Source organism: Notechis scutatus, chromosome Z (genome assembly GCF_049901735.1).
Source record: "Notechis scutatus isolate UNSWTSFEM ecotype Mainland chromosome Z, rNotScu1.2, whole genome shotgun sequence".
NCBI lineage: Eukaryota > Metazoa > Chordata > Lepidosauria > Squamata > Elapidae > Notechis > Notechis scutatus.
The window spans coordinates 112,029,270-112,057,208 of NC_142025.1; the positions used below are offsets into that span (position 1 = coordinate 112,029,270).

Sequence of the window (27,939 nt, forward strand, 5' to 3'; positions counted from 1 at the left end):
AATGCAAGGGGTATTTTTGTCAAGGCAGAAAGCACTGTGTCTGGCTTGGGCAACAAGATAATCTTTGGAAGTGGGACTAGGCTGGTTGTAATGCCAAGTAAGTTTTATCTCTTTATTTTAGTCATTGTGGTCAGCTCAAAACAATCCATTCCTAACATTAATTTTCCTATTTTGTGTGCATATGTCCAAGTATTCAGATAAGTATATGCATTTGACATAACAACAGAAAAAATGTCATGAATACACTGGAAAAATGTACTAAGGAGCAGTCAAGATACTAACAGGTGACAATTGCACTAAGCTTAAATGTGCATAAAGAGTACACATTGATTTTGCAAAATTGAGAGTGAATGCCATTAAATAACTGATATGAAAATGAACTTGTGAAAGTATTACACACCTTCTTTCAAGGGTTGAATCCATCTATAACATTGTTTAATTTCTGTTATCAGCAGAAGAATACAGTATCATGATAAGGTTTGGGAATCTTGATATTTCTATCCAGTTGTTGCCATATTTTAATTTCCCCTCTCCTCCCCAATTCCTTTTGGGAGACAATTTCAAGAAATAGTGCTCAACATTTTTTTCCTAGAGATTTAGCTTTTCAAAAGGAAGTTATAATTGCTGATACAAATAAGAGGACATATTTTCTATGGAGATTTTCAATCATCCAGGTCATGGTTGTCTGAACAGTGCTTTTCAAAAGGAAATGGAGCTTCCTTGAATATTTTTCCTTGAAAACGTTTCACTTCTCATCCAAAAAGCATCCCAAAACTTGAAGGCAGGATAAGAAGCTTTTTCTTGATTGAAAACCAAATTGTTTTCAAGAGGAAAAAGACCCCTAGAAAGTCTAGTTGCCTTTTGGAAAAGCATATTTGGGAGAAGAATATGTTTTTGTTAAGGCAGGAAGCACTGTGTCTAATAGTGGATACGGTAAGGTGATCTTTGGAAGTGGGACTAGGCTGGTTGTAAGGCCAGGTAAGTTTCATCCTTTTATTTATGCTTTATAGTGAGTTCAAGAGGGTCTTTTCTTTGTTCATCCCATCCCATCAAATTATGAAATGCAGTGACATGTGGAGGAGCACACTTTGACAAAAAAAATCCAGATTCAATTCTGGTCTCCCCATTTTCAGTTGAGGAAAAACGACTTTGACTTTAAAGATTGGCAGCACTATGTCAACAGTATTAAGCAACTAAAATGGTTCATCCATGTTTACACAAACCTTGAATCAGTAGTGGGGTTCAAATATTTTTACTACCGGTTCTGTGGGTGTGGCTTGGTGGGTGTGGCTTGGTGGACATTGCAGCAGAGGATACTGTAAAATCTCCATTCTCTCCCCACCTCACTAATCTGCTTTCCAGCTCCATTCTCCTGTGCAGGGCAACTGGGACTTGGGAAGCAGAGAATAGATGGGCGCAGGGCCAGTCAGAGGTGGTATTCCGAACTACTCAAAATTTCCACTACCAGTTATCCAAACTACTGCCTAGAGAGAAAGGAAGGAAGGCAGGAAGACAAAAAGGCAGGAAGGAGGGAGGGAGGGAGGAAAGGAAGGAAGGAAGGAAGGAAGGAAGGAAGGAAGGAAGGAAGGAAGGAAGGAAGGAAGGAAGGAAGGAAGGAAGGAAGGAAGGAAAGAAGGAAGAGAGAGAGAGAAAGGAGAGAAAATCTTATTTTGGGCTGAACAAATGAAAAATAGTAAGAAATTAAGAATGCGTATCTGTTAGTTTGTTTCTTTGACCAAAAAAAAATCCAGATTCAATTCTGGTCTCACCATTTTCAGTTGAGGAAAAACGACTTTGACTTTAAAGATTGGCAGCTCTATGTCAATAGTATTAAGCAACTAAAATAGTTCATCCATGTGTGGGTTGACACAACCCTTGCATTGGTAATGGGATTTAAATATTTTTACTACTGGTTCTGTGGGTGTGGCTTGGTGGGCATGGCTTGGTGGTCATTGCAGGGGAAGGATACTGTAAAATCTCCATTCTCTCCCCACCCCACTAACCTGCTTTCCAGCTCCATTCTCCTGTGCAGGTCAACTGGGACTTGAGAGGCAGAGAATAGATGTGCAGGGCCAGTCAGAGGTGGCATTCTGAACTACTCAAAATTTTTGCTACCAGTTCTCCAGAACTGGTCAGAACCTGCTGAATACCACCGCTACCTTGAATTATATGTAACTTGGCAAATAATCAAGAAATTGTTCTGTTCCCTAATATGCTAGATTCCCCATAGATAAATTATATTATAGCTTTATAAGTTCTTGAGGTGGGAAAATGGTACAACTTTTTAATATAAATTTATAATTATTCTCCCATTGTGGAATTAGAAGTGGTCCTTCTAATGAAAAAAAAGAACTGTGGTGATATAATAGCAATGTTCCAATATCTAAGTAGCTGCTACAAAGAAGATGGGGTCAACCTATTCTTGAAAACACTTGAAGGAAGGACAAGAAGCAAGGGGTAGAAACTAACCAAGGAGAGATTCAACCTAGAACTAAGGAAAACTTTTCTCACAGTGGAACAATAAATTGGAACGTGGAATGACTTGTCTTTAGAAGTTCAGAGTGCCGCATGGAGGTTTTTAAGAGACTGGACAACCATTTGTCTGAAATGGTATACGGTTTCCTGCCTGAGCATAGGGTTGGGCTAGAGGAACTCAAGACCCCTTCTAACTTTATTATTCTGCTTCCAGACATAAAAGAAAGTGAACCATTCATGAATTATGAAATAATGATATCACAATCTACAATAAATTAAACTTTATAATTTGGTTTCACTGGTGAAACACAAAGAGAGAGAAAAATGAGCTGGGACATGAAGTTCTAGAGATCTTTGAAGATGATCAACAATGAAACACTATGTGAGGTTTTTGGTGTTCTCTGAGCTTGGTGGTTTCCTTGCAGACATTTCATTACCAAATTAGGTAATGTCACCAATTTACTGAGCACCAAGAACTTAGTTCAACTCTGAGCTACAAATATTCTGTTCTATTGATGAGACACTCTTTTTCTAATTGATATGTCAACCCAGTGTTCCCTCATCCACATAACATTGTCCTTCTGATCTTGGTGATAGTGTATCTTAGTCTCTGGATATTTAGTCAGTTGATTCTTCCTGTGTAGTCAAGCCAATGTGCGTTAATAATCAAAGAAGAGAATCTAATCCATTGGTCAGTAGATTAGATATTGTCAAATTTGGAAACAGCATTGTAAATATGTTGTCCTCTCTACTTTAATATTAGAATAACAGAGTTGGAAGGGACCTTGGAGGTCTTCTAGTCCAATCTTCTGCTTAGGCAGGAAACCCTTCACCACTTCAGACAAATGGTTATCCAATCTCTTTTTTAAAACTTCCAGTGTTAGAACATTTACAACTTCTGGAGGCAAGTTGTTCCACGAATTAAGTGTTCTAATTGTCAGGAAAATTCTCCTTAGTTCTAGGTTGCTTCTTTCCTTGATTAATTTCCACCCATTGCTTCTTGTCCTGCCCTCAGGTGCTTTGGAGAATATCATTTACAGATTAACAGAATTGGAAGGGAAACTTGTAAGTCATCTAGTCCAATTCCCCCACCCAAACAGAAGACCTTACACCATTTCTGACAAATGGCAGTCCAATCTCTTCTTGAAAGTCTCAAGTGATAACTTCCAAATGCAAGCTGTTCCATTGGTTGATTGTTCTCATTGTCAGATTTTTTTTCTTATTTTTAGGTTGAATATCTTCTTGAATAGTTTCCATCCATTATTCTTTGTCTGGCCTTTGGGTGCCTTGGAAAATAGCTTGACCCCCTCCTCTCTGAGCCATCCTTTCAAATATTGGAAGACTGCTATCATGTCTCCCCTGGTCTTTCTCTTTACTAGACTAGTCATGCCCAGTTCCTGTAACTGTTCTTCATATATTTTAGTCTCCAGTCCCCTAATCATCCTGGTTGCTCTTCTCTGCACTTTTTCTAGAGTCTCAACATCTTTTTTACAATGTGGTGGCCAAAACTGGATGTAGTATTCTAGGCATGGTCTTACTAAGGCTTGATTCCCTCCTCTTTGTGGCAGCCCCTGAGATATTGAAACACTGCTATCATGTCACTCCTATTCCTCCTTTTCATCAAACTAGACATAAGGACCAACCTTCTTTAAAATGTGCACTTAGAGCGTACATGTCTCATCTACCTACAGCCATAGCTGTAGCCTTGCATATGTTTATGGTAAGGAAGAAATCATTGTGTGAACCTCAGATGATATTTGGTTCAGGGACAAAATTAATTGTCCAACCATGTAAGTTTGTTCTGTTTCTATAAAAGTAGCTTTTTTCCCCTTTCAATTTTTTTTTAAATCAATGTTTTATTTTGCTATTATTAATGTACCTGTTTATGATTTTCTTCCACTATAATTATCTTTATTTATTTTGGTTCCTTTACTATTGAGGGTTGATCGTAAAGGTCAGAAGCTCTCTATCAATTGGAAGGAAGGAAGGAATGAATGGGAAAGAGAAAGAAAAAGAAAAAGAGAAAGCAAGAAAGAGGGGGGAGAGAGAGAAAGAAAATAAGGAAAGAAAGTGAGAGAGGAGAGAGAAAGGAAAAGAAAATAAGGAAGGAAAAAAGAAAGAAAGGGTAGAGAGAGAGGAGAGAGAAAGAAAAGGAAAATAAGGGAGGAAAGGAAAGAAGGAAGGAAGGATGGAAGGAAGAAGGGAGGAAAGACAGAAAGAAAGGAAGGAAAGAGGGAAGGAAGAAAGCTAAACAAATGGAAAATAGTAAGAAATTAAGAATGCCTATCTGTTAGTTTGTTTCTTATTTCTCCCTCTATATTTTGTATTCTAATTTTGAAAATAAAATTTTAAAAAGTAAGCAAAAAATATCCATCTAATAAACTTAGAATCAAGGGATTTTTCCTCCATTTTCAAAATTCTTTGAAAAAAAGACAGTAACAAATTAACTTGGTCATTTTCTGTTTACACAGAAACAAGGAACAGGGCTTACTGTATGATCAATGTATATAGAATTGCATCATGGAGCCTTAGCTCTTTAAAGAGACTGTGATTTAATTTATTTATTATATTTGTAGAGGCTTTTTGTGAATTGACAAATTGGAGGGTACAGTATGGAAAAGTCTGGAAATGTTTGAAAAACATCTGGAAATTATGAGATGAAAAGGGCAGAGTGGATTAACACCTCCAGGGAAAAAACTAGAGTCCAAAAGAAAAAAAATATTTTACAGGTATAGATGTCAAAATGATTCAGATTTCCAATATCCACAATCCATGACTATTCCTAAATTTTAGAGACTTAGCTTTTAAAAAGGAAGGCATAATTCTGGTGCAAAAAGGAAGGAAAGTTTTTGTCAAGGCAGAAAGTACTGTGTCTATAAGGTGATCTTTGGAAGTGGGACTAGGCTGGTCGTAATGCCAAGTAAGTTTTATCTTTTTATTCTTGCCATTGTGGTCAGTTCAAAACAATCCTTTCCTAAAATTAATTAATTAATTAATTAAAAAAATTAATTAGTTTTGAAGGTTGATTCTAAAAGGGAGAAGAAGCTCTTTATCATTTCAATATCTTCTTTGTCCATTCTAGGACTATTTGTTGTAGCTATTGTGTTCTTTATTGTTTATTTTAGTTCCATTTTTTTTTTTACTAAATCCCTTGAATTTTCATAACTAAAGTTCGGCTTGCAGGTCATATGCATTTTCAATTATAAGAGTGGCACCATCAATCTGTCAAATCTTAATTAAATCTCCTTTGAGTAAAACTGAACTTCTGAAGACTTAACGATAATTTTCCATTGAACTTCTTCTGGGATACATTTTTCTATGCAAATTAGTTTAAAATCTAGGATTTGCTGGTAATCCCCATCTAATTAGATTCAAAACTGCTTAGCTTTTTCTTAAATGAAGCCAGGCTGCCTAAGTGCTGGTCAATAAAGTTAACTTAATGTTAACTTAGTTTACATAAAGGTGATGGTTAAATTCATCTGAGTAAGGAAGCAGAAGGCATGCTCTCAAGTGACTTGTATTTTTCTTGAAAACCAAACATCTCAAAATTCTATTTCAAGTACAGAGGCATGGTCCCAAGGGTGCTTTTTTTTCAAGAGGCAACTGGACTTCCTGGTTTTTCTTTGAAGACAGTTCACTTCTCATTCAAGAAACTTCTTTAGCTCTGACTGGATAGTGGGGAACAGAAGGATTTATTCTCCTTGCTAGACAGCTGGTCATTTGCATCCTTTTAGTGGGTCATTAAGGTCACCTGGAGATTTATCTGTATCATCAGGGTCACCTGAATGATGCAAATAGGTTATAGATTGGAGATAGATGATGGTATATCCTCCCCCTCTGTTGAGAGAGAGCTGGTTAATTTTGACATAGATGGCCTCTTTAACCCCCTTTCAAACCAGCAATGTTCTCTGTTCAAAATATGATACAGGTATCAGGTGACCCAGGTGATCCTAACAACCCACTAAAAATGCAAATCACCAGTTGTCTGCAAGGAGTTGTCTTCCTTTCCTCCATCCAGCTGAAGAAGCTTCTTCGATGAGAAGCAAAATGTTTTCAAAGAAAAACCAGAAAGTCCAGTTGCCTCTTGAAAAAAGCACCTTTGAGACAACCATGACCTGGATGATTGAGAATCTCCTTAAACATACAAAGGAATAGAGTTGGCTCTGGAGTAAGGGAACTAAACTTACCTCTCATTAAAGTAGGTGGTATATAAATGAGGACTTCATTGACTCCATCAGTTTTAACAGGACCTATAGCTAATAAAGGAGAACATTTGTAGCTCAGGGTTGACATGAAGGAGTCTTTGGTGCTCTCTGAACTTGCTCAGGGAGCACCAAAGACCTAAATCCAACTCATTTCATCATTCATTCCCATTAATCCATTGAGAGCTGTGAAAGTGTTTTTGACTCTGGGTGGACACCCAGATAGATGTTTGCTCAATGATGATATGCCCCCTAATCTGGTCCTTCAGATGAGTTAATCACAAGGACAAAAGATGAGAGTTAAATAAGACTCTCTCACTTGGTTGTTAATGAAATCAATCTCTGGGTTGAAGAACCTAGCAAACTCACTGTCTCTCTGTCTCTCCCTCTGTGTGTGTGTGTGGGTGTGGGTGTGTCTGTCTGTCTGTCTGTCTGTCTCTGTCTCTCCCCTGAAGGTTGGAATAGAAGTGAGGATATCCTACCCTATATATTTATCAACAAATCTATTCTTTTATTCCAACATGATGAAGGCCTGTTGGAATTCATTGGTAGATAACTTTTCATCCTTTTCATCCAAGACAACTTTATTACTTTAGAATTAGCTATCAGATTGGGATATCTACAGGCCTTAAAGTTTTCCCACTGAATTGATAGCCCATGCAACCAACTGTTGCATACCATCTGCATTCACTCCCTTTCTTGTGTCTGGGAAGTTTTTGATAAGGCTGAAAACACTGTGGGGAGAGTGGTACCTGGAAGCAAATATTTGGAAGTGGGACTAGACTAGTCGTGACACCAAGTAAGTCTCTCTCCCCTTAACACCATTATTTATTTATTTTGCATATGTAGTAAGATTTTCTTTTTTTCGACACATATACCATCTTTTTTCTTTTCTTTTCTTTTTTACATATATCTGTTTTAAGTCTCCTTTCTTAAAAAAGAAAGACGGAATTGATTTCATTGTTTGTTTGTTCATTTATTTATCTATTGATAACATTTATTTGTTGTCCATCTTATACCAACAACTCTGGGCAGCTTACAACATAAAAAATAATTGGAATTTTAGGGGAAGCAATATCTATGGGAGGTAGAGGTAATTTAGTATTGTAAAGAAGATTAGATGTAGGACTTACTGGTTCCCCATTCATAAACAGATCACTTAACAGTGCTTGGAAATTAGCAAAGAAGGCCATTTTGTAAAAGTGTTGCTTGTAGTGCTACAGTACTTGGACAAAACTCACTTTTGGAAGTGGGACCACACTTGTTGTCCTCCCTGGTAAGCTGAACATTTTTGAATGTGCTTCTTTAGGGGACAGTTGGGTCTTTTGGAGTTTTCTGAGCTTGGTGGTTTTTTGCAGACATTTCAATACCTAACTAGGTAACATTATCAATACTAGAAGAGAGTGGGGGGTTTGCTCTGAACTCTGTATATACTTGTGGCTTGCCCTGTCAGTGTTGCTGGGAGCATGAAGGACTTTCCATGGTGAAAATAATCACTACCAGATAAGATGTGGTGTAAAAGGCTGCCATGCTGTAAAGACATTTTTCATAGTATTCAGAAGTCTACTTGGAATTTTCAGTTTGGCAGTAGAACCAAACTTATAGTTCTTCCTGGTAAAATTAATTAATTAATTAATTAATTAATTAATTAATTGCTTCTTTCCTCCTCCCCCCCTCTCTCCTTTGAAGGCTGGGATAGAAGTGAAGACATCGTACCCTCTGTATTTATCAACAAATCTATTCTTTCATTCCAACATGATGAAGGTGTGTTGGAATTCATTGGTAAATAACTTCACACTTTCATCCAAGATAACTTTATTACTTTAGAATTAGCTATCAGATTGGGATGTCTACAGGCCTTAAAATTTTCCCACTGAATTGATAGTCCATGCAACCAACTGTTGCATACCATCTGCATTCACCGCCTTTCTTGTGTCTGGGAAGTTTTTGACAAGGCTGAAAACACTGTGGGGAGGGCAGTGCCTGGAAGCAAATATTTGGAAGTGGGACTAGACTAGTTGTGACACCAAGTAAGCCTCTTTCTCCTTAATACCATTATTTATTTATTTTGCAAATGTAGTAAGATTTTTTTTCCCTTTTTCTGCACACACACCAGCATTCTGTGTCAAATATGCTGTTGCTCTTTCCTGTGCCAATACATTGATATGAGGGGAATAGGCAAAATGTTAATTTATAAAATATTGGTTTTTTCAGTGGATCAGCAAGTTCTTGAGAACAAGCTAATGTTTTCCCCTTCTTTCTTCCTTCCCTCTTTTTTATTTTTCCTTCCCTTCTCTTCCCTTCATTCTTCTCATTCTCATCTCCTTCCTTCATCCTTCCCACCCTCTTTTCCTTCCTCTCCCCTTCCCTCTTCTCATTCTCATCTCCTTCCTTCTTCCTTTCCTCCCCTTCTCTTCATTCTTCTTATTCCCATCTCCTTCCTTCATCCTTCCTTCCCTCTTTTTCTCTTCCCTCCCCTTCCCTTCTCATTCCCATCTCCTTCCTTCTTTCTTCCCTTTCTTCTTCTCATACCCATCTCCTTTCTTCCTCTTTCCTTCCTTCCCTCTTCTTTCCCTACCCTTCCCCCTGCTTCCCATTTTAATGGACCCCAGAATAAAAGTGCTAGATTCAACAGTCTGTGGTCATCAGCCATTACAGCAATGGTCATACAACAGCCTTACCTTATTTGATTGCTGTATTTATCTGCCACCGTTTCCCATAAGACTCCAGTCATAATTTTACCTGTCTTCTATGCATGGTGCTCAGTCAACATCTGTTTTTTTTTTTTTTTTTGTCCTTTCACTCAATTGTGCCTGAATCTTAGAGACTGCCTGGACAAGTCCCTTTAGTTTTTCAAAAATAACCTGCCATTGTCTCCTTCCTAGAGCAGATAGAAAGTGACTGGTCCCAGCAGGACTAGAACTCACAGCCTTCTCCCAATTTCTAGCCTGATGCCTTAACCACTACTCCAAAACTAAAAATATACTGATTACCTCTTAAGAGTTTTAATATGGATACTGGTAGCCTAGTAGGTATTATATAAAGATTTGTAGAATTCAGAAATCATATGGGATTCATTTGAACCCTTCTTATTCTTCATTGATTCTTTTAAAACATCAGGAATGAAGGATGAATGAGCTCTGAAGGTTTTTGTAGGCTTAGAGATCACTGTGCCACTAACTATAAAGTCATCTTTGGTAAAGGAACCTTTTTAATGGTGAAACCATGTAAGTATCATGCCTTCTTATTTTGCTAGCAATATTAGTGGACGCCAATCTCATGGCATGACTAATTATCTGGAGAAAATTAGTGGAGCAGGTCTTATGGGATCTATTATGACCCTATGAGCCTAAATGAATGTTGATCTTATGACCATGGAGATGCTTCAACAGTTGTAAGTCTGAAAAATGGTCATAAGTCTTTTTTTCCCAGTGCCATTGTATCTTTGAAGACACTAGATGAACTGTTGTAAGTCGAGGATTTTTTTAACCAGGTTCAATTCTCCATGAGTTTTTTTTTTTTTTAAGTCAGGTTCAACCAAAATTGTAATGCTCATTCTATCAGTGTGGGAGCCTCTTAAAGGATATTTTTTGGCTTCAGATAAGTAGATTTGCTTGATTATATCTGGAGTAAAATGGTATCCCTTAAGTCAAATTTGATCCGTGGTGGCTACCTGGGACTGCCATTGACTTCTGTGCTTCAGCTGGCAAAGAAGCCAACACAGTTTTAGGCTGCATAAACAGAGGGATATAAACAAGATCATGTGAAGTGTTAATACCACTTTATAATGCTTTGGAATTTGGAATACTGCATTCAGTTTTGGTTGCCATGATGTAAAAAAGATGTTGAGACTCTAGAAAGAGTGAAGAGAAGAGCAACAAAGATGATTAGGAGACTGGAGGCTAAAACATATGAAGAACAGTTGCAGGAACTGGGCATGTCTAGTCCAATGAAGGACTAGGGGAGACATGATAGCAGTGTTCCAATATCTTGGGCTGCCACAAAGAAGAGGGAGTCAAGCTATTCTCCAAAGCAGCTGAGGGCAGGACAAGAAGCATTGGATGGAAACTGATCAAGGAGAGAAGCAACTTAGAACTAAGGAGAAATTTTCTGACGACTAGAACAATTAATCAGTGGAACAACTTGCCTCCAGAACTTATGAATTCTCCAACACTAAAGGTTTTTAAGAAGAGATTGGATAACCATTTGTCTAAAATGGTGTAGGGTTTTCTGCCTAGGCATGGGGTTGGAATAGAAAACTTCCAAGGTCCTTTCCAATTCTGTTATTCTATTCTTATTCTATTCTTCTGTTGTATTTTGGGCATTTTCAGCTTTGCTTCTAGCCTTTGGATCATTATCAAGTTGAACTTTGAGACGATATGCACTCATGAAATGTCATGGAAACATACAACACCCAGAGAGTCTCTGTAAACCTCTTTGTATATATGTTTGAAAAAGTGTTTATTCCTGGTAACTCCCTGGTTTTCTTGCAAGATTTCAGAAGTGGTTTGTCATTGTTTCCTTTCTAGGGCCGAGAGAGAAGGACTGGCTCAAGATCAACCAGCTTCCATGCCCAAATCAGAACTAGAACTGTAGGGTCCTTGGTGCTCTTTGAGTTTGTTTGTTTTCTTGCTGATGCTTCATTACCCAACCAGGTAACATCTTCAATGCACTGAATGTCTGCAAGAAAATAACCAAGCTCAGAGAGCACCAAAGGACCCTGAGCTACAAATATTCTCTTTATCAGAACTAAAACTCACAGTCTCCCTGTTTTTAGACTGGTGCTTTAACCACTAAACAACTGGCTCTCCTCTATAAACCTACAAAGTACAAGCCTCTTCCTAAAGGTTGTCATTTTGTAAAGGATGGTATCAGAGTGTTACACTAGTAGTGGATGGAATAAAATTCAATTTGGAAGTGGCACCAACCTAGTAGTTTATCCTGGTAAGTCCACATTTTTATACATGCCACATTGAAGAAATACATTTCAGAAACTGCTTAAGGAAACTGCTTGTGGTTTCATTAATTCTATATTTTACTTGAGAACATCAGTATGTATTAGTAATGGATGGAAACTTAACAAAGAGAGATTCAACCCAGAACTAAGGCAAAAGAGAGAACAATTAATCATAGAATGGCTTGTCTTCAGAAGTTGTGGGCAATCCATCACTGGAAGTTTTCAAGAAGAGATTGGACAGTCATGTGTCCAATGGTACAGGGTCTTCTGTTTGTGTGGAGAGTTAGATAAAGATAATCAGAGTTGGAAGAGACTCTAGTCCAACCCCCCACCCAAGCGGGAGACCCTACACCATTTCTGACAAATGTCAGTCTAGTCTCTTCTTGAAAGTTTCAAGTGATGATGCTCCCACAACTTCCGAAGGCAACTTCTGTTCCATTGGTTGACTGTTCTCACTGTCAGAAAGTTTCTCCTTATTTCCAGGTTAAATCTCTCCTTGTTCAGTTTCCATCCATTATTCCTTCTCTGGCCTCCAGGTGCTTTAGAAAATAGCTTGACCCCTTCCTCTCTGTGGCAGCCCCTCAAATATTGGAAGACTGCTATCTTGTCTCCCCTGGTCCTTCTCCTCACTAGACTAGCCAAGCCCAGTTCCTGTAATAGTTCTTCATATGCCATAGTCTCCAGTCCCCTAATCATCCTGGTTGCTCTTCTCTGCACTTTTTCTAGAGTCTCGACATCTTTTTTATAATGTGGTGACCAGAACTGGATGCAGTACTCTAGGTGTCGCCTTACTATGGCTTTATAGTGTGGTATTAGTACCTCACTTGATCTGGATTGTATCCCTCTGTTAATGCAATTTAGGATTGCATTAGCTTTTTTGGCTGCTGCTGCACACTGCTGGCTCATATTTATCTGGTTGTCCACTAGGACTCCAAGATCCCTCTCACAGTTACTGCGATTGAGCTTGGATTCACCCAGTCTATATGTGTACTTTTGGTTTTTCTTGCCTAAGGGTAGGACTTTACTTTTCTCTACATTGACTATATTGAGGGTTGGACTAGAAAACCTCAAAGGTCCCTTCCACATCTATTATTCTCTAATTCTGTAATTCTGGTTAGTTTTACCCTTTAAATTGAATTTAAATTGCTTAAGTATTGCTCTCACACCCAAGCACGTTTAAGAGCAACTGTGGTGTTTGGTACATCAGCTGAAAGTTACATAGGGATTGGGAAAAGTTGGAATGTTCCGTAGATGATAAATTCCTGCACAACTTGTGGGTTCTTCTGTCCAAACATTTGTCCAGTTTTTTTTCTTTTTATCCTTTGACAGCTACATTTTATCATATATTATTTCTATTGCCCTTTTTATTAACTGCTGGATTGCAGGGTTAAATGTCTGTTGCTGCAGGACAATTAATCTTCTCATCGGTGTGTCCATCTGCCAGCCCTTGTCTGACTTCAAAGTCATCTTTCTTAACTCTTACCTCACTTACATATGTTTTCTTCTCTTAGGATCATTTTTATTCTCCTTGGTCTACTTCTCCAAATATTTTTGTTATAAAAGCAGCATTTTCCAGAAGTCTTTCATTCAAATAACCCTGCTGAGCTTTGGCTGAGTACCACCCTCTACTGAAACTGAATTAATCAAATGCCACTTACACCCTCAGATAGTTCATAGAATATAGAAGTAAATAGCTGGAAGGGACCTTAGAGATCTTCTAGTCCAACCCCCTGCTCAACCAGGAGATCCTGTACCATTTCAGATAAATGGCTGTACAGTCTCCTCATAAAAGCTTTGAAAGATCCTGAGAGGCAAACAGAGCTCTGAGAAAGAATATATTTGTAGTCCTGACCCATCACTCTATAGTTCAGAGGTGGTATTCAGCAGATTCTGACCAGTTCTGGAGAACTGGTAGTGGAAGTTTTGAATAGTTTGGAGAACCAGCAAATGCCACCTCTGACTGGCCCCGCCCCCATTTATTGTCTGCCTCCTGAGTCTCAGATGATCGGCTGGGTCTTCTGTTGTTGCCTTGCACAGGAGTACAGAGCTGGAAAGCAGGTTACTGGAGTGGGGTGGGAATGGAGATTTTACAGCATCCTTCCCCTTGGCATATCCACCAAGCCACGCCCACATAACCAGTAGTAATTTTTTTTGAATCCCACTACTATTTTGAAGCCAAGCCATTGCATTGGAGTGTTGTTAGGAAATTTCTTCTTAATTCTAGGTTGCTTTTCTCCTTGATTAGTTACCATCCATTGCTTCTTATATTGCCTTCAAGTGCTTTGGAAAATAGGTTGACCTCCTCTTCTTTGTGGCAGTGCATTAAATATTGGAACACTGCTATCATACATAATAATAGTCCTTTCTTCTACATTAAAAAGTTCAGGATGCTAGTGACTTTTGAAATTGCACTGAGAATGCCTTCAAATCCTTTGGGGATCATTGAAGGCCATAGCTTAGAGACCTTTAAACATATTATTGCAGCAAGCATATTTATTGAATAAAATAAGAGACGCAATATTTGAAAGTTTGAAGAGCAATATTCTAACACAAATGGCAAACTTTTAATGTAAAAATATATAATATGTTGAAGGGAAGACCAAAAAATGTTTTGGAGCTCTTCCTGTAAGTTGCCATTTTGTAAAGGAAGGTGTCATAGTGTTACACAAGTAGTGGATGGAATTTTAAATTTGGAAGTGGTACCAAACTAGTAGTTCACCCTGGTAAGTGGACATTTTTATACAAGCCATATTTAAGGAATAAATCTAAGAAACTCTCTAAGGAAATTCTGCTTTAATTAACCCTATCTTTTACTTGAGAACATTTTAATAATTATTTTTTACCCTGTAGCATACAAACTGGTAATCTCTCTTTAGGGTTACTTTGATTCCCAAATAGCTCCATTAAAACATATCTATGCTCATAAAATAACCCTCAGCTTGGCGTTCTGCAATTTAAAATAACATACCCTGCCATTTTATCAGAAAAAAAATGCTATGATACTGACAAAATGAAAGTTCAGTCAGAATAGAATAGAATAGAATAGAATAGAATAGAATAGAATAGAATAGAATAGAATAGAATAGAATAGAATAGAATAGAATAGAATAGAATAAATTCTTTATTGGCCAAGTGTGGTTGGTGCAAATGCTCTAAGTGTAAAAAAAAAAAAAAAGATACATTCATCAAGAATCAGAAGGTACAGGGACAGTTTATTCAAGATCCATCCCCAAAGACCAGTAATTTTGGGGAATAAATCTTTAAATTGCATTAATACATTTTCAAAAAAAAGCAGATAAGAGGAATATTATAGTGTAATATGTAAAGTCCACTCTGGATGGAGAGGAGAACAAAACTTTTAGAATTCTATGATTCTATGTATTTTCTGAATTGGGTTACACAGTCCAGGATTGATAACCCCTTTTTTGCACATTTTAAAGTTGAATTAAAAGGGTTACACATTTAATTCAAGTGTAAAATTTGCAAAAAAAAAAAAAAGGGGGTGAAATAGGAGAAGGAAATATTTTTTTAAACAAAAAAATATAAAAAGCAGATTGAAAGCTGGAAGTGATTCTCCTCCACCCTGAATTCAGGTGCTGTGCACAATCAACATAAGAACATTTATTTAATGCTTGGGAATGTTTAGGAATTTACAGAAAATGTAGAAAAGAAAAAAGAGACTACTCTGCAGCTAAACATGTCCTCTTCTTAAAAAGGCCTTTGTTTAGCTTGTTTTAGAGAACAGACTCTTTTTTTCTTTTTCTTTATTATAAAAGTCTCTTACGTCTCTTCTTTCTTAAAAGAGAAAGAGGGGATTTATTTATTTATTTGCTTGTTCATTGATTTGTTTATTTATAAAATTTATTTTTCACCCATCTTGTACCAACAACTCTGGGCAACTTACAACATAAAAAATAAGTGGAATTTTAGGGGAAGCAATATTTATGGGAGATGGAGGTAATTTAGTACTGTAATGAAGATAGGATTTAGGACACTGTTCATAAACAGATCAGTTAACAGTGCTTGGAAGCTAGCAAAGAAGGCCATTTTGTAAAGGTATTTTTTGTAGTGCTACAGTACTCGGACAAAACTCACTTTGGAAGTGGGACCACACTTGTTGTCATCCCTGGTAAGATGAATATTTTTGAATGTGCTTCTTTAGGAGACAATTGGGACTTTTGTGGGGTTCTTGGTGTTTTCTGAGCTTGGCGATTTTCTTGCAGACATTTCATTACCCAACATGGTAACATCATCAGTAGAATAGAATAACAGAGTTTAGAAGGGACCTTGGAGGTCTTCTAGTTTAACCTCTGCTTAGGCAGGAAACCCTACACCACTTCAGACAATCTCTTCTTAAAAACTTTCAGTGTTGGAGCATTCACAACTTCTGGAGGCAAGTTGTTCCACTGATTGTTCTAAGTGTCAGGAAATTTCTCCTTAGTTCTAGGTTGCTTCTTTCCTGGATTAGTTTCCACCCATTGCTTCTTGTCCTGTCCTCAGGTGCTTTGGAAAATAAGTTGATTCCCTCTTCTTTGTGGCAGCCCCTGAGATATCAGAACACTGCTATCATGTCACCCTAGTAGTCCTTCTTTTCATCAGACTAGACATATCGAGTTCCAGCAAGTGTTCTTTATATGTTGTGTCCCTGAGTCCCCTAATCATCTTTGTTGCTCTTTTCTGTACTCTTTCTAGAGTCTCAGCATCTTTTTTACATTGTGGTGACCCAAATTCCAAGTGTGGCCTTACCAAGACATTATAAAGTGGTATTAACACTTCACATGATCTGGATTCTGTTCTTATGTTTATGGAACCTAGAACTGTGTTGGCTTTTTTGGCAGCTGCAGCATACATGTAGCTCATATTTAAGTGATTGTCCACTAGGACTCCAAGATCCCTCTCTCATACTAGAAGAGAGTGGGGGGCTTGCTCTGAATTTCGTATATACTTGTGGCTTGCCTTGTCAGTGTTGCTGGGAACATGAAGGACTTTCCATGGTGAAGATAATCACCCCCAAATAAGAAGCAGTGTAATAGGCTGCCATGCTGTAAAGACATTTTTCATAGTGTTCAGCAATCTACTTGGAATTTTCAGTTAGGCAGTGGAACCAAACTTATAGTTCTTCCTGGTAAGATTTTCTTTCTTTCTTTCTTTCTTTCTTTCTTTCTTTCTTTCTTTCTTTCTTTCTTTCTTTCTTTCTTTCTTTCTTTCTTTCTTTCTTTCTTTCTTTCTTTCTTTCTTTCTTTCTTTCTTTCTTTCTTTCTTTCTTTCTTTCTTCTTTCTTCTCTCTCTCTCTCTCTCTCTCTCTCTCTCTCTCTCTCTCTCTCTCAATTTCACAGACACTTTGGCAAGTATATTTGCAAAAATTCCACTTTGGCCCATTCTATACTTTTCCTATTGTATATATCTAGGTTAAATGTATTATTTGCAGGGGGATATAATTTCGTTACTTTTACATGCTGATAATGTGGTAATTGATTTCGAATCTTCAAACATTGGGGTTGGGCCTGAACTCTAGAATTTTTGGACAGCATGGACAAAGCCTGTGGTGACAGATAATTGAATAGAGAAGAATTCTATGATATTATGATAGATATCCTGGAGCTGGATTAATCTCAACTCAGTTTTTATCTAAATTAACCCTGGGGCCATATTGTTCTTCCTCAAGATCTCACCAATTCAGTAATTTTAGGGATGTTCCTGGTAGTTTTTCAGAAATGTCCAGAATTCATATAGCATAACCCTAAGAATGGAACATTTTACACTTAGTTATACTGCTAAGTCACATCCACTTACACAGTCTAATGCATATACATTTTATAATTCTTACTGGAACTTCTTCCTTCTTGTCTTCCCCTCAGGTCTTTGAAGAATAGGTTGACCCACTCCTCTCTGTGACAGTTCCTCCAATATTGGAAAACTGCTATATTTGAGGGGCTGTCACAGAGAGGAGTGGGTCAACCTATTCTCCAAATTACCTGAGGTCAAGACAAGAAGTAACAGATGGAAGATTAATAAAGAGAGGTCCAATCTAGAATTAAGGAGAAATTTACTGTTGGTGAGAACTTTTAATCAGTAGAACAACTTGCTTTCAGAAGCTGTGGTTGTTCCAACACTGGAGGTTTTTAAGAAGGGATTGGATAGCTATTTGTCCAGAATGGTATAGGTTCTCTTGCTTGAGCAAGGGCTTGGACTAAAGGACCTCCAAGGTCCTTTCCAACTCTTGTTATTTTATATTCTGTAACCCTGGTGTCCTTGGGTTTGATGTGAATGCAGAGTGAATGCAGAGTTGGGTCCAAACCTAATATAGATTTCTTTAAAGTCTTCAGCTAATTCACTAAATGAAAACAACAGCAGGAAATGCAGTAAGACAAGCTACTATTGCTCAGATTGTAAGCTCTTAGTCATAAAATGATAGCATCAGATGAAAGCCCACAGGGAAGGAGGCGTAAGCTTTGTGAGTTTTTCTCTGAAATTAGTTTTGGAAAGTTTTGCAAGCACTTGAAGACGTTATTAGCTTGTTTTGCAAGAAAAAAAGTACACAAGTAAAAGTATATGATATTAAGGTTTTGTGCTTGTGTTTGTATTTGAACTGTGAATGTGTGCATGGATATTCAATACAAGAGGTAAAAACTGAATGGCATGGGGGGACACAGGTCCCACACAACTATCAGGCTGGCCAGCCCTATGACAACTTCTCCCCCCTGCCTGTATTAATAACTTACTAACCCTCCCTATCTTGCAATTGTTCACCTTTTGAAAGGTTATAATGCTATTTTTATAATTTTAAAACTTTTAATCTTACTTTAATTCTGATTTCAATGTTATTTTCATAAATTGTATTGTACACTGCTCAAGCCATTCTCTCAGGGAAATGAGTGATCAAGAAATAAGAAATATAAACAAATAAAAATACATTTTCCTGAGGCTCCCTTGTGGCCATGAGAATGAAAAAAATGACAAAAGAGCCAGAATTTCAACAGATTGATTGATTGATTGATTGATTGATTGATTTATTCATCTATCTATCTATCTATCTATCTATCTATCTATCTATCTATCTATCTATCTATCTATCTATCTATCTATCTATCTATTTGGCTAGCAAGTATTACATAACAGGTATAAGCATGGTTATGAATACATGAAATGGATACGAATAAAAAAGGAAACAACCAAAAGAAAGAAGCGGGATAAAAGACAGAATTTATACTACTGAGTTTCATAACAGTTAATGCCTCAAGAGGCAGGAATAATTGAAAAATTCAAGAAGGCAAAATGAAAACTTTTTTTTAGGATTTCAGGTATAAACATGTCTGAGAGATAAATCCCTGCTAAATTAGTTAGGAAACTTCTTAAATTCCAGAGAATATTGACAAGGCTACTTGGGCAGGCTGAATTTCAAAGAGAACAAGTCCCTATCAACCTTCAAACATCTGGAATTTACCTGCTGGTTCTTTAGATCCAGACCTATCTACCTACCTATCTGCTTGTTACTAGACTTGCCAAAATCTTTTAATCTATCTTCCCTTTAAATAAGATGAAACATCGGTCCTCTTAAGTACCAGTTTTGAGGTTTCAGCATCTTCTCAGTTTTGTCCAGGTTCAAAAGCTTAGCCAGCCTGATTAGTACTTTAAGAGGAGGTCAGTAGATATGTGCTAGATTAAACTGAGTTCTTAAGAACACACATGGCCACCTGAAATTTTGGGGTTCATTCTTGGATCTTGTCCAGAAGTCCACCAAATACTTAATCGAAGGCTGTCAAACTTGCGGCCCGTGGGCCAGATACTTCACACACTGCTCAGGTCTTTTTTCAGTGCTATTGTCACTCCGAATGGTTGCTAAATGAACAGTTCTAAGTCTGTATGTGTTTCCCAAGCTTTTCAGATCTCAGAGCTGAGCAATGTATGTTGTTTTTTTATTGTAGATCTTGGTGTTTCAGAACCTTCTGTCTACCAGCTGGAATCCAAAAAAGAATCAGGCGACCTAGCCGCTTGCCTCATTACTGACTATTCACCTGTTCCCATCAACATGAAGTTTAATGATAGTTTGGATCCTGTAGCAGCCAATGGCTCTGTTGTGGTTGTGAAAGATGGCGATAAAGAATCGGCCAGCCTTGGGGTCGTCCTTTGGAGCAAAAATAAGGATCAGTTTCAATGCTCTGCTATTTACAAAGGCCAAACCTACAAAGCTGAAAAAGAAGGTAAATTGATGTAAATATTGGAATTCCTGTTGAACCCATATCTAAAATAAAGCTTTCTCCCTCCAGTCCACTTGGAGGAAGAAAGAGACCAATAATAGCTGCTTTTCTTATGGTTCCTGAGGGCTGGTTGAATATCTGTTGGACATCCTGCAGAAAATATGAGGCTCACTTAGACCAGAAGACAGTTTTGCAGATACATTTAGTGTATGGCATACCATCCATGGACTAGCAATATTATATATTAACACTTGAGTTAGATTAGTAAAATACAATAAAATATAAATGTCGAAAAGATCTATGCTGAAATAGCAATATCTAGGCCCGTGATGATGAACCTATGGCACACATGCCAGAGGTGGCAGGCAGAACCCTGTCTTTGGGCACGCGAGCCGTCACCCCAGCTCAGCTCTACCATGCATGCACGCATGCCTCCCAATGGCCAGCTGGTCTTCGGGTCTCTGTGTGCATGCGCAGGGGGGTGGGGCACATGCAGGGGCACGCGCATGGGGAGGCACACACACAGGGAATGTGCACACATGTACAGGGCAAATGCACAGGGGCATGCACACATTGCATTTGGGGGGTTTGCACGCACATACGTGCTTGGGACACTTGGTGCCGAAAAAGTTAGCCATCATTGCTCTAGGCTATCTAACCATTGAAATACAGCATCATTTATACTAAAAATAAAATAAAATAGATACCAGACCAGTACATGCCCTCAGCCTATCTCTGGTCAGGATGTGGTCTACAGTTTGATGTGAGAATCTGCAACTGTTTTGCAGAAAGGGGTGGGAACAAATAAGGTTTCTCAAAGTTTATTGAGATGTGTATTTCTTATATTGTTTAAACTTTCCTAAATCCTTACTTCCCTGAGTGGTATAACAAGTTTTTAACCATGCACCATGTGATATTTTTAAAGACACGCATATTTTCTAAAATAATATCATTTATTCTCTTTAGTTAAAAGGAGAATTGAAGTTTAGTTTTAAAAAGATAGCTGTGAATAGCAAAGATAAATGCAGTGAAATAATATTCAATAATGTTCAGAGTGGTTTCGAACATTAAAATGGATGACAAATACATTTAATAACAAATAATAATCAATAAGTAAACTTTCAAATGGTTTTGGAAGTGCTTGGGAAATGATAAATATTCACCTAGTTTTCAGAAGACCATTATGAAGACATCAGGTGAGCTTCTGCTGAAGAGTAGAGGAGATATCAACTCCTCTAGTCGTTGCAGAATACCTGATGCCACCAGACACGAAATTCTAGACCTAGAAACCTAGAACTATGCCGCCTTCAGTCCAATCTAAGTATAGTATATAAAATCATACATTGCAATGTCCTATCTGTCAATGAATACTTCATCTTTAACCATAACAACACAACAGCACACAATAGATACAAACTCAAGGTTAACTGCACCAAACTTGATTGCAGGAAATACGACTTCAGCAACAGAGCGGTCAATGTCTGGAATACTCTACCTGACTTTTTTTCCCCAAACCCCAAAAACTTTAACCTTAGTCTGTCTACTATGGACCTCACCCCTTTCCTAAGAGGTCTGTAGGGGGCGTGCCTAAGCGCACCAACATGCCTACTGTCCCTGTCCTATTGTTTCTTTTATATATTTTTTTATTTTTCTTATATGTATCCATGTATTCATAACTATGTTTTTACTTACACCTATTATCTTGTAAGCAATTGACAAATAAATAAAATAAATAAATATTCTAGAAATGAGGTGCCACCACTAAAATGTTCATTTTTTCCTAGCTTGCCTCAGGCCTCAGGAGGTCCTTTTCCTTCAACTAGTACTTAGTACTACTACTATTTAGTTGTATTTAATAGTAGAGGGATAAGGATCTCAGGTGGACATTGTAATTCAAGGCACATAAATATAATGGTTGCCCCTGCTTGTAGCACGGCTGTAGGACATCTGTTTTATTTTTTTGTGTGTTGGAGAAAGAAGAGAGCAAGCCACTAAATGTGGAAAGTTGTCAGCCCTACCTCAGTGTGAGCTTTTAAAAAAACTGATCCTTAACACCACTGAGGATGAGAAAGAAATAGTTTATTAGAAGTTAAGGGATATATAGTAATGCAAAGCCAGAACTGAATGTCCATGCACCAAAATCCCAGGGTAACTTTTCCCTTTCCAAAGGCACCTCCCATAACTGATCCCTCCAAGTCCAAAAAATTCAAAATAAATATTTTTTCAGAAAGGTTTTCTGGGGAATGTAGGTGCTCTCCATTCCCAAGCTGTTGACTTTGAGAAGGTGCTCAGAGTGGAATGATAAAATTTCATCTGTTCTGACCTAGACTTCTCAAGATCAAGCAGACTCCTCGTCCTGATAAAACTCTTTTTATTTAGGTTAAAGTGAATTCCTCTCCAGCAAAGTCCCGGCAAACAGTCTTTCATGAGATTTTACAACTACAGACCTTTATCAGGCTTGGAGAGTTGCCAGGCCGATATCTTCCAAGCGCCATGCTGTAGCAGCAATTACTTGGCATGAAGTAAGGAACAGATCTTCACCCAATGAATTGAATTGTCTCCTGCAAACACCACTCCCCTTTTGCTCGTCTTTATTCCCTATGGGAGGGGTCATTCACTGTCCACCTGAGCCTTCACTCCCGAGTCAATGCTTGTTCCTTAACTGTTCCCTTCTCCTGGCAGCTCTGCGCATGTGCATACCGGGAACAGGCTCCAGCTGTTCTTCTGTCCCACTGATCTCTGACTCTGAAGGCAACTGATAACTGTCTGACAGCCCTGGCCCCATCTCTGCCTCCGATGCAGAGCACTTGTTGGAACCTTCCCCAGACTCCAGGACTGGCCCATGTTCCTTCCCAACCTCCTCACTGTCTAAGTCTGCCACCAGCTCTGCTGCCACTGGTGGGCCACAACATCATCCCTTGGCCTAACAGGCCCCTAAGTTTATGGCAGATTGGCACCGAAATAGCTTCTTGCAGCCAAGTAGCATAGCGTAGCATCAATCATCAAGGTGACATCTGACAAAAACATTCCAGAAATCTTTCTTGCTCTTTTTATTATAATCATAATCATTAATGATCATTGTTGTTGTTACTATAGAGGATGCTACGTGTTCAGAAACTCAGTCCGACACTCCAGTTTTCGAAACAGGTATGTTCACTGTGGGTAAAAGCTCATGTCAAAATAACAGTGTTGGAAGGTGTGAATTGCAGCTGTACACACAAAGTCAGAGACAGTGACGAGATCTGGTACTTTTATATAAATGAATATATTTTGCATTAAAATTTACAGCGGTCAAGATAGGAGGACTAGGAACATTGTGAGGTAAATCACGAACAGCGTAGCGTAGAGAGCACACAGAAGAAAAAGGGAAACTCCCCCTTTACTCCACAACAACCAATCAATGACAACTATGGATTGTGGCCCATTGTACACTTCACTGTTCCAGCTGCTAAGTTTAATATGCTAACAGAAGGGACCTTGGAGTTCATCCAGTCCAACTCCCTGCTCAAGCAGGAGACCCTATACCAATATAGCTATATGAACAAGATACACCAGTGAGAAGTTGAAATAAAAGCAAAATGTTGTGTAAAGTCCTGCAAAGGTGTCTTCATTGGGGCTTGGTGGAATCTCAAAAAAAGTCAAGATGGCAACTATGAATGCTAGTTCTAAGACTCACCGCGTATTTACTATGTGTGGCAGGCCCAACACACACACAAAAGAGCAAAGTTTGAATTGGTTACAGATGTTTACAGATTAACAGAGTGGAAGGGACATTGTAGGTCATTTAGTCCAATACCCAACCCAATTGTGACTGACATTGTGATTTCATTTTAACTCACACTCCTTCACTGTAGAATCATTTCTTTGAACATGCAAGTACAGGTGGTTTTTGACATTCGACAGTTCATTTAATGACTGTTCAAAGTTACATCAGCAGTGAAAAAAGTGATATATGACCGTTTTTCAGACTTAACATTCATACTTGGGACTTGAATTATCGTTTCTTTGTGGGTCTGTTTCACTTATGACATTAAGCCACAAAATATGGTTTACAATAGCTGGATTCGTAATCTTAACTATTTAGATCAGAGGTGTCCAACTCATGGCCCATGGGCTGCATACAGTCCTGAACAGATAGTAATGTGACTCCAACAAGATATTATTTTTTAAAAAAAATCTAAAAAAATAAAAGTTGGTATTCATTACCTGGATTATATATTTTATATGCAGCCCAAGACAATTCCTCTTCACTTTATGCAGTCCAGGGAAGCCGAAAGGTTGGGCAACCATGATTTAAATACAGATAAATACAGATATACAAAGAACAATATTGTTCCTCCATTAAATCAAGCCACTTTTTCTTGATGAAAATCAGCAACAGACTTTATATATTATGTTAAGTCCATATCATACAAATTACAGGTAGTTTTCAACTTATAAAAGTTCATTTAGTGACCTGTTCAAAATTACAGCACTGAAAACAATATCTTATGACCAGTTTTCATACTTGCGACTGTTGTAGCATCCCTATAGTCACATGATCAAAATCCAGATGCTTGGCAACTGACTCATATTTATGACAGTTGCAGTGCCCCAGTTTGACTAATTTAACAACTATGGTGATTCACTTAATAACTGTGGCAGGGAAGGTCATTGAGTGGGACAAACTCATGTTTCACTTAGCAGCATAAACATTGGGCTCAATTGTGGTCGTAATTCGAGAGCTATCTTTAACTTTTGATTCAGCATGAAGCATCAACTCAGCCCTGAACTCTTAAAAGGCACAATCAAATATTGGTTGGTCCAGCCAAAGATGGGGAACTATGGCCCTTTAAAGATTTGTGAACTTCAACTTCAACATGGTTGGCTCAGCAATTCTGGGAGTTGAAGTTCACATATTGTAAAAGGGCCATATGTCCCCACCCTTGGTCTACCAAGCATCATAAGCAACCAATCTCAACAGACAAATGGAACATCTTGATATTTATCTTCTTTTTTCTTCTTCTTTTTCTTCAGACGAAAGGTTGAATCTTCTTTCTCTCACTGTGATGGGACTGAGATTGATATTTTTCAAGAGCATTGCTCTCAACTTGATACTTACCTACTGGGCATGGTCAAGATGAGGTAAGCAGTGGACTATAATCCACACGGTTGGAAAAAATGATAAAACAACACATAGACTTTAAACCTGAGATATTCTTATTGGGAATTATACCGGAAATATACAGTAAAGAATTGAAATATTTGATTATAAATGTTTTAACAGTGGCTAGAATTGTATTTGCTAAGAATTGGAAAAATGAAAAAAAATACCTATGCAGGAGGAAATTATGAAGAAATCATGGACTGTGCTGAAATGAGTAAATTGACATTTGAAATCAGAGAACAAGAAGACAAACAATTTTATATGATATGGGATTTATTTTATCAATGGTTAGATAAAAAGACAGGGTAAAGAAATAGATTAGGAAGTTTTACAATAAAAAGTTGATAGATTGATATAGAATACAATATAAAATATATAACCATTGGATGAATGTATAAGATTAAATTATAATGAAATTTAGAATATCTCGTATAGAATGATGGAAAAATAGTTTAGTCAAATGAATGATTAATAATTGATATTACATAAGCAAATGTTAGATTGATAAGGTGAGAATTTATACAACTTGTGAGTAATGGTAAAAAAAAGGATAGCACAAAGGATTGTAACCAACTGACATACTGTATGTATATAATTGAAATATAGTTTTATGTTTTTATGTTTCATTTGTATGTTTGTTATATGTTTGTTATAAAAAATAAAAACTTTATTAAAAAAAAGTTGAGGTAAGCAAGAGGAGCACACTTAATGTCCAGGGTTTCCCTTTGGGCAACTGAAGCCTAGAAGCTTGGATTGAATCATTTCTAGACTATAGGCATGTGAATGTGCATATGTTGTGTTTATAGAATAGAATAGAATAGAATAGAATAGAATAGAATAGAATAGAATAGAATAGAATAGAATAGAATAGAATAGAATAGAATAGAATAGAATAGAATAGAATAGAATACCTTTATTGTCATTGCATTCTACAAATACAATGAAATTTGAAAGCTACTCCAGCACAGTGTCCCAAACACCACATCACAATCACACTACAGAGTATTTAAAAAATAAAATAATTAAAATAATAATTAAAAACCTAGTCTAAAACCTATCTAAAACATATAGTAAGTTAGATAGTTTAAAAATGCCATTATATACATAGGGCTAAATCACATGTGCATTGTTTGATTCAAGACAATTATTGCCTTGGAAAAGAAACTGTTTCTCAGTCTATTAGTCCTCATTTTAAGACACCTATAATGCCTCCCTGATGGTAACAGTTCGAAATATGAATGTCCAGGATGAGAATGGTCTGTGGAGATTTTTAGTGCTCTAGAGAGGAGTCTGGTCTTCACAATCTCTTCCAAAGAAGAAAGAGAGCAACTGATGATTTTTTTGTGCTGTGTTTATAACTCTCTGGAGCATCTTCTTATCCACTACAGAGCATCCAGCATACCACACCGTTACACAGTATGCCAAAATGCTCTCAATGGTAGAATGGTAAAAAGTAACCAGCAACTTCTCACCCAGACCAGAAAGTGCAGGGGCTGTTGGGAATTCTTTGCAGTGGCCATAGTGTGGACTGACCAAGTAAGGTTGTCAGAAATATGAGTTCCTAGAAATTTAAAACTGTGTACTCTTTCCACACAGTCTCCATTGATATATAGTGGGAGAGGCTCTGCTTTGCATCTTCTGAAGTCTATAATGTCTTTGGTCTTTTTGATGTTCAGGGCGAGGTTCTGACTCTTGAACCACAAGACCAGTCTGAGAACCTCTGACCTATTGGCCGTCTCGTCTTCTCCTGATATGAGTCCCACCAACGTGGTGTCATCTGCAAATTTTATTATAGAGTTAGAGGGAGTGCAGTCGTAGATGTAGAGTGAATACAAAAGGGGGCTCAGCACACAACCCTGTGGAGAGCCAATGCTGAGAGCAAGAGTGGAGGAAAAATAGCTGCCAATCCTAACAGTTTGGGGTCTGTTAGTAAGAAAGTCCTTTATCCAACAGCAGATGTGAGAGGAGAGGCCCATTTCTAGCAACTTCTTAATCAGTAAGAGCCTGGGTTTAAAAATAATTCAACCAATTTGGGCTCCCATTGATTCTGATTGCTATACAGCCACAAATTGCTATACAGCTTCCCTCAATGTGGACTTTATGGCTGGTTAGACTTAGAATAATTTTATTGTCACTTTGAATGTACACTAATTGTCATACATTAAAATGAAATTCCATTGCATACAGCTCTCAAAGGGTCACCGCGTCCAATATACACTACATAACTAAATAAATAAATGACTAAATAAATAAATACAAAATTGTGTAAATACCCACATATATTATACGACACAGAGGAACAACACAATCTGGTTTGGATATATAATGTTTTTAATGGAAGTTAAAATTCATCACATTTGAATGATTGAATGACCCTCACAAGGAACCCTCTAGTGGAACCCTTAAATTAAATGTAATTTCATGTTAATATAAACAAAGTCTAAATTTAATAGGACATATTCCATGTGCCTTTGGCATGTAACCATGCTAGACACATGACCACAGAAATTGTCTTTGGACAATGTTGGCTCCCTCACCCAAGAAATGGAGATGAGCACTATGCTCTAGAGTCGGACACAACTGGCAGGGAAACCTTTTACCTTTGCAAATGGTTGAAAATGATCTGTTGTTGGGACAAGGGGTATCATCCTAATTCTCTCAGATAACCAGAAATATCTCTTCCTCTTTTTGAATAGGAATGTCAGAAAAATGGAGAACTGGAATGTTGTCATTTAGGACTTCAATATTTGACTGGACAGAAAACATGCTACCAGCTTTCCTGATTGCCTTCTCAGATTTTTAAACAAAACAGCTTCACTTTTTAAATCTTCTGTGGAATAGCTTTTAAAAACACCTGGACAGCTTATCAATGCAAATTCTTGCATTGTTCTAATGTACTATACCGTCTTCTGAATATTATGTGTTAAAGCATTTACAGTGTAATAAAGATGCATATTTAAA

At 37.6% G+C, this 27,939-nt stretch overlaps 1 gene segment (V, D, J or C); it reads left to right on the forward strand.

Annotated features, from left to right (window-relative positions):
- On the forward strand, window positions 1-27,939 carry LOC113427465 (T-cell receptor alpha chain constant-like). The segment is given in 5 exon segments: window positions 1-97; window positions 19,560-19,835; window positions 22,929-22,979; window positions 24,849-24,956; window positions 27,675-27,939. Coding segments are annotated over 4 exon segments (441 nt in total).